General features: G+C 43.3%; 1 protein-coding gene across 2 annotated transcripts in view; it reads left to right on the forward strand.

Moving 5' to 3' along the window:
* The first annotated feature begins 849 nt into the window (after nucleotides 1-849).
* Tfrc (transferrin receptor) overlaps nucleotides 850-7,162 on the forward strand; it is a 23,005-nt gene continuing 16,692 nt past the window's right edge. Inside the window, exons 1-4 of one of the 2 annotated variants that reach the window (XM_005344847.3) lie at nucleotides 850-938; nucleotides 5,383-5,441; nucleotides 6,114-6,315; nucleotides 6,641-6,839. In XM_005344847.3, the coding sequence (XP_005344904.1) occupies nucleotides 5,406-5,441; nucleotides 6,114-6,315; nucleotides 6,641-6,839 (437 nt within the window). In that variant the 5' untranslated portion in view covers nucleotides 850-938; nucleotides 5,383-5,405. Of the gene's footprint in view, nucleotides 939-1,272; nucleotides 1,460-5,382; nucleotides 5,442-6,113; nucleotides 6,316-6,640; nucleotides 6,840-7,162 lie in introns of those variants that run through there. The other variant, XM_026785596.1, reaches the window with a different exon arrangement.

Here is a 7,162-nt window from a genome sequence, read left to right on the forward strand (position 1 = left end):
ACATGAATGTAAAGGGGCCAGCAGTCAGCAAACCCTAAATAACTTGCTGCACTTTAGGGCAGATGAAGCAGAGGCTGGGAAGTAGCACTTTAAAAAAAAAAAAAAAGGCATTTCCAGGGACCCTAAGGGCTCCACCAGGGAGTCCTTTATCTGCAATCCTTTCGTGGTCTAGAACACCCTCCCTTTGTAGTTCTTTGTACACTAATCTCAGACTGGACAGTAAATTATAGATAGGAGGGAAAGGGTGTGAATGTTTGCAGCTTAACTGAACTCCTTTTATTTGCTATGCATTGCAACAATCCTCTGACACCAATAAAGGCGATAAACAGGCGAGTTAATCTACAATCTTATCTCTGGTTTCTATTTTCTCTCCCGTCTTTAATTTAATTAAGCGTTCCCAGCTCTTTGCTTGACTCGCGCGCTGCCTGTGAAGATCTTAAAAAAATATTTGCATTTTACACTAAAGTATTTCCTTTTCAAAGCATTTCCGAGTCGGCAAAACGTTTTCACGATGTGGTTTCTCTCCGTCACCGCCGGCAGAAGCGTTCCGGAGTAAAGGCTGTCACTTCTGACCTTGCACCGCGTGGCTGGCTCGGCGGTCAAGGTTAGGGGCAGGGCGACCCGCCAGCTCGGGCTCCCCCGCGGGGGAGAGGTGCGGCGGAGAACGGTCTAGCCAATCGCGGGCGCCCTCCCGACACCTGCCGCCTTCGCGCCTTTTCTCTTGAACGCCGCGCACGCCCAAGCTGCGCGCGCATCGCGCCCCCAGCGGTCTTGGAAAGGGGCGCCTCAGAAGGTGTACGTGAGGCAGGAAGTGACGTAAGCCAGAGTGCCGGTAGGGGGCGGGACCGGGCTATAAGCTTCGGCGAGGAGCCCGCGGTCGCTGCAGAAGGCGTGCGGAGCGCGACCGGTCATCTCGGCCACTGCGGAGGAGCCTCAGAGTGAGTGACGCGCCTGTCAGCGCCCCGGAGCCTCGTGCTCCTCGCGCAGCGGGCGGACTGGAGCGAGAGGTCGGGGCCAGCGGGCGGGGAGGCTGCGGGGAGCTGCGGAGCCGGGGCTTGCAGGTGCAGCGGGGTGGGTGCGGAGCCGCCGTAGCCTGCGTCCTCCGGCTCGGCGCTGCAGGCCAGTCGTAGGCCGCGGGTTCGAGAGTGAAAGGGCCACCGCGTTGCAGCGCAGCCTCGTTCCGCTGGGAACACGTGGTGGCTGCTCCAGGAAGTCGCCCCAGGGAACGGCTGTCGGGGTACGTGGGTGACCTTGGGGCTCCTCGCAGGCAGGCGTCGACAGCTGAAAAGGACAAAGCTGTCCTCTATTCGGTCGCTAGTGTCCTGGGCACTTAGAGAGGTTCCAAGAACCGCACATTGGAGCTGCGGCACCACCAGGGTCTTTCTTGCCAGGCTCTCCGCCTCTTGGCCGTGCGTGTGGAATCTCATTTTCCAGGGCAGAATAGATATGAACATTGCAGGTAATACTAAGAATGTCGCTAGCAGTTCTCAAGCTATGGGAATAAGATATTTTTGTAAGAGCTATTTAGAAATAACTGTAGAAAAGTCAGCGTGCTCACAGTGTTGGACAGCTCTAAAATAGTGAATGAGGGTAAGAAAATTGTTTTTTGCAGAGTCGTCGGCTAATATACTTTGTCCCGTGCTTAAAATGAAATGGTCTTGCAACATTATTTATCCAGTGGCCTGGATTTCTTTGCTTTTTTTTTTAAAGTATGAGAATTTAAATGGGAAACAGTCGTGTTACAGAAATTCTCGGCTACCTGATATCTTTAGGATTAGATGAATTTAGAATACTAAATGGCTAATGCAGTTGGCTCCGAGCTGTGAAATATGACCTCTTTGACAAAAGACATTTAAGCTGATTCAGGGCTTTATCTACAAAGAAAATGGGATTTAGCCAGTGTGGATCCTCCTTTTTGTTGTTGTTGTTGTTGTTGTTGTTTTTTGACTCGAGATTATGTAAACCTCTCCTTTATACAGGAATCCGATATCATACTTTATCATATTTTTTTCAAAGGGTTATATGCTTTAAGCGAATGCTGTCAAGGAATGGTGGGTTGACCCTAGTCTGTTGATTCTGGGTAGAGATCAGGTCTAGCTAACTCCTCCCCAAGGCTAGGCAATGTGCTTATCTGTAATGGAACAAGGTTAACCTTGAATTAAACCACGCAGAAATTATTTAAAATGAACCTCTGGCTTTGTGGGGCTGTGGAGTTCCTTCTCTCCCAGAGTGCAACACAAAATGAACTTGATTGACCCCCGCAAGTGGTTCTGACCTTTGGGTTGCTAGCTTTATTTCCTTGATTGCTTTTTCATTTCAAGCCCATAGAGACTTGTCTAGTGAAAGTCACACTTGAACTCAAGGGATGGTAGCCTGGAGCTCAGAGATACACCTACTCCTGCTGTAGAGTGTTTAAAAGTGATTAAAGGCCTGTGCCACCACACCCAGGAAAGTTGGGCTCTTAACCAAGACCTTAACGTGTGGGCATGGTGGCACACACCTTTGATCCCAGCATTTGGGCAAGGCAGGTGGATTATTGAGTTTGAGGTCAGCTAGGCTGAAGAGTAAGAACCTGTTTAAAGACAAATTAAAAAGCCGAAACGAACCATCTCTTGACAAGTCATTCTAAGTATTTACAACTTTGACTAGTGTTTTTTTGTTTTTTAAATATCAACAGAAAAGACTGGGTAAAGTCAGGGACTTGTGCTGTCTAATTTTGAAGATAGTGGACATGAATTTAAAAGGGAAGGAAGATCTGGCTCAGGTCCTCAGAGGAACTTCCTTTTATGTGAGCACAAAGGTTTTGAAAGGGATTTATCTAATGAAGTGTGCTTGTGAGAAACCTAACCCTAACCTTGAGTTACTACCTATGGATACCTGAAATAATATTTTAGTATCTCTGCCTTTGCCCCCACCCCACCCAACCTCCCTGTATTAATTACAGAGCCGTAGTTATAAAAATGGCTGAAAGTAGATTTCAAGGTAATCGTGTGTCGGTTTGGTTTGTGATTAGTCTGGCTAATATCTTCGCTTATCTACCATTTCACATCCCAAAGTTAAGATCATGGATCAAAATATGTAAAACCTTATTTTTTAAATCATTAGAATTAAATGGCTTTCCTAATCTTTGTGAAAAAAGATGTCTAAGTAAATAATGTGTGAAAATTAAGATTAACTTTCTCTTGCCAAAGATTGTTGGCATTGGCGACATCTTGGAATAATAAGCCAAATGAAAATTGTTTTGCTAATTTAAGCAGCTACCAGCTTTGAGTGGGGATGGTGTTTTCGCTGGTATATGTCTCTGCCATGCTTGCAGAATGTAGATTCAGTGCTTTAGCTTGGAAGAAAATTCAAAAGAGGTTCTTAGAAAGCTGTTTCTGGGCACAGGTGCTGTGCTCTCAGGAGGCAGAGGCAGGTGGGTCTACAGACTGAGTCCTGGACAGCCAGGGCTCTTCACAGAGAAAAACTGCCTCCAAAAACATGAACAAATAAATAAATAAAAAGCTATGCTGGTGTGAGATTTTAAGTGAGTGACTGAAGTTTTCTGTATGAAACTTAAGAACTAACTGGGTTTATCTTCCCTGAGGTCTGCGATTCATGGCTGTTTTGGAACTACTCTGGTGTTCACAAATGCAAGTTTAGTGATGAGGGTATTTGGGAATTTCCCAAGGTAATTTTTTCTGGCTTTTTAAAGGCAGGGTTTCTATCTAGTATTGGGATTAAAGGCTATGATTTTTTTTTTTTTTTGGTTAAATTTTGGTTCTGGCCAAGTAGTGGTGGTGCACACCTCTAATCCCAGCACTTGGGAGGCAGAGGCAGGTGGATCTCTGAGTTCAAGGCCAGCCTGGTCTACAAGAGCTAGTTCCAGGATATCAAAGCTACAGAGAAAGCTTGTTTCAAAAACAAACAAACAAAAAATTTGGTTCTGTAGATTAAATAAAAACAACACATTTCTTGGGAAAAATATATACTTGGGTTATAATACAAAGCCAAATTTAGTCTGTTTTCTTCAAACTCAAAGTGTTCGGTCTTATTTAGGTCATTTATTTAATTAAATGTGTTATCACATTAATGGTGAGCAGTAGAGGACTTAGCATGGATAAAGTGTCCTTTCTTGGTTGGATCTCCAGAATTTCAAAGCTAAATAAATGCCAACTCAAGACTAGACTAGAGTAATTTAGGGTATCTATTTCACACAAGCGTTAAAGTGGAAGCTCTTTTTCCTAGAAAAGATGGTTGAAATTGACTCAGGGTAGGGCCTTCTCGTTCTGGCTCTAGCAGTTGGGTTCGCTGGTGCAGTGTAGTGATAAACTTAGTAACAGAAGGGTCGAGAGATTGTGCTTCTGAGAACATGTATGAGATCACTTGCACATCTAATCAGCAAAGCATGGGATTCAAGGATCCCCATGAATAGACTTGATTAGGCTGGACTCAAACTCAGGAGATCCAAGTGTTGGGATTAAAGGCATGCACCACCACCAACCTCCCAATACACAGCCAGCGTGGTTTTTTTGTTCTTTTGATACAGGGTCTTACTTTATAGCTCAGGCTGGCCTTGAACTCACCAGGCTGTGATTATAGCCTGTGTTACCAGACCTGACTATTAGAGAATGAAAGTCTTGACTTAATTCTCCTAGTTTTTGTGTTTTTTGATTTTTTTTTTTCAGATGGTAGTTTGTCTTTGAATTAGTCCCTTTGGATACCAAATTAATAAGCATTTATCTGGGCACAGTACACACCTGATAGTATTCTAACTAGTTTTTTTTATCCTATATTTTGGGGGTTTGGTTGGTTGGTTTTTCTGTGTGTGTTTCAAGACAGGATTTCTCTGTGTAGCCCTGGCTGGCTGCTCAAACTCAGAATTGTCTCTGTCTCCCAAGTGCTGCTGGAATTGAATGTGTGCACATTACCTGGTTGATAGTGACTTTTAATTCTTAAGTTCTTCAATTTTTAATCTAAGAACAGTGATTTAATACATTATCACACTCCCTGGATCTAATAACATTATTCATAAGATTTCTTATTTGTCCCAGTCCTATCCTTTCTAGCTTTTCCTCTGCTGTCCACTTCAGTGCAGCATCAGGCAAGGATTACATTAAATAGGTTGTCGGTAATTATAAACACTTTAGTTAATGTCTAGGAAGCAGGTGATATGGTTGTCCTTGTAATCTCAGTTCTGAGAAGTTGATAGAGTAGGATCCCAGTTAAAGGCCAGCTAGAACTCCATAGTGAAATTCTAATTCAATAAACACAAAGCTTTTCAAGAAAGGTGATGGTATATCTAGGATCAAGTTTGATATATTATAATTAACATAGAATGGAAGACCTTCGTTAATCTGATGCAGTGAGCTCTTATCTCATATTTCTCTGTTCTAATGTTAGGTGCTTCCTTGTGACGGCTCGGAATGATGGATCAAGCCAGATCAGCAATCTCTAACTTGGTACGATTTCCATCTATCTGTAAAAATTCAGTAGAGGAACTTGACTTCACTCAGTGTACAGAAAAGAACACCCCAAATTCCCACCAGGCATTCCTTTATCTGACTAGTAGTCTTGAGGAATAACAGATCCCACATAAGAAAGGCATGCTCTGGTTTCACGTGTTTGAGACAGGGTCTCGCTGTGTCTCAGGTTGTCCTTGAACTCAGTCTTCCTTTGTTTCCCAAGTGCTGAGAATAGAGACAGGTATCACAAAACCCATATATGAAGATGTTCAGTTTCAATTAAGATTAGCTAAGAAAATACTCTAAGGATAGGGTAGCGTTGGCTGTTTGGGAGTTACATAGCTAGGTGGAACTAAGATGTGTGCCAATAGTTTGAGCTGCACTAGAGGTTGAGTCGAGGATTGCTTGGCCTCCAAGTTCTGGGCCAGTCTGAGTAACGTGGTGAGAACCCCATCCATCTCTTTTTTTAAAAATTAATTTAAAAAGGTTATAGCAAACTTACAAACTAGAAACCCTGGGAAAAGTCTGTTGGCTAGTCTTCATCTGCCGATGACAGAACTGGGCACAGAGAAGAGTATGTTAGAAAGCTTCCCTTAGTATATTATGACCAAACTTTGTAATTCATTCATACTTTTTGTATCACTTCCTTTCCTTTTCAAAAAATACCAGTTTGGTGGGGAACCATTGTCGTACACCCGCTTTAGCCTGGCTCGGCAAGTAGATGGAGACAACAGTCATGTGGAGATGAAACTGGCTGTGGATGAAGAGGAGAGTGCAGACAATAACATGAAGGCCGGTGTCAGGAAACCCAGAAGGTTTAATGGGAGACTCTGCTTTGGGACAGTTACAGTAGTCATCTTTTTCTTGATGGGTAAGAGTATATTTTAAGAAATTCAAAAAGGCCTTATTTCAGGCCAGGTGATACTTTGTACATTTTTTTAGTTACGGATATTATATTAGGAATATACACAGGCTATTTAGAACGGTTCCAGGGATAGCTTCTAGTACATCAGGGTGTTCACCCGTGTCTTGAACAGGTCACTGTATAAAATAATGGCTATTGTAGTAATTTAAAATTCCATAAAACCGAGACTCAGGTGGTTCTTTTAGACCCTTAGAATTTAATTAGAAGGTGATGTTTTTGGTGATAAGTTAGAACCTAAGTCTGAATTTAGCTCTACAACTTCTGTCTTTAGGATTTATGATTGGCTACCTGGGCTACTGTAAACGGGTAGAACAGAAAGACTGTGTGAAACTGGCAGAAACGGATACTGGCTATTCAGAAAACTCTGAAATAGAACAAGACATTCCTAAATCTGCTCGCTTGTATTGGGCGGACGTCAAAAAGCTGTTGTCAGAGAAACTGGACGCCATAGAGTTCACTGACACCATCAGGTAAACAAAACAAAACAAAAAAACAAGAAGTGCTATAACCACAGCCATCTCTGTAGCCCTCTTTAAAAATGTTCTTGATTTGTATCTGTATGTGTGCGGGCGCAGTACAGTACTTCGTGTGTTCATTGATACTGCAAGCTGTTTGACTTGCTTCTCCAGGTCTGCAAGAAAAGTTAGGCTGGGGCTTTTAAGGGGATCTTCATGGTAATTTTTGTTTTTAAAACAAACTTGAGCCGGGTGGTAGTGGCGCATGCCTTTAATCCCAGCACTCGGGAGGCAGAGGCAGGCGGATCTCTGTGAGTTCGAGACCAGCCTGGTCTACA

Source organism: Microtus ochrogaster, chromosome 2 (genome assembly GCF_000317375.1).
Source record: "Microtus ochrogaster isolate Prairie Vole_2 chromosome 2, MicOch1.0, whole genome shotgun sequence".
NCBI lineage: Eukaryota > Metazoa > Chordata > Mammalia > Rodentia > Cricetidae > Microtus > Microtus ochrogaster.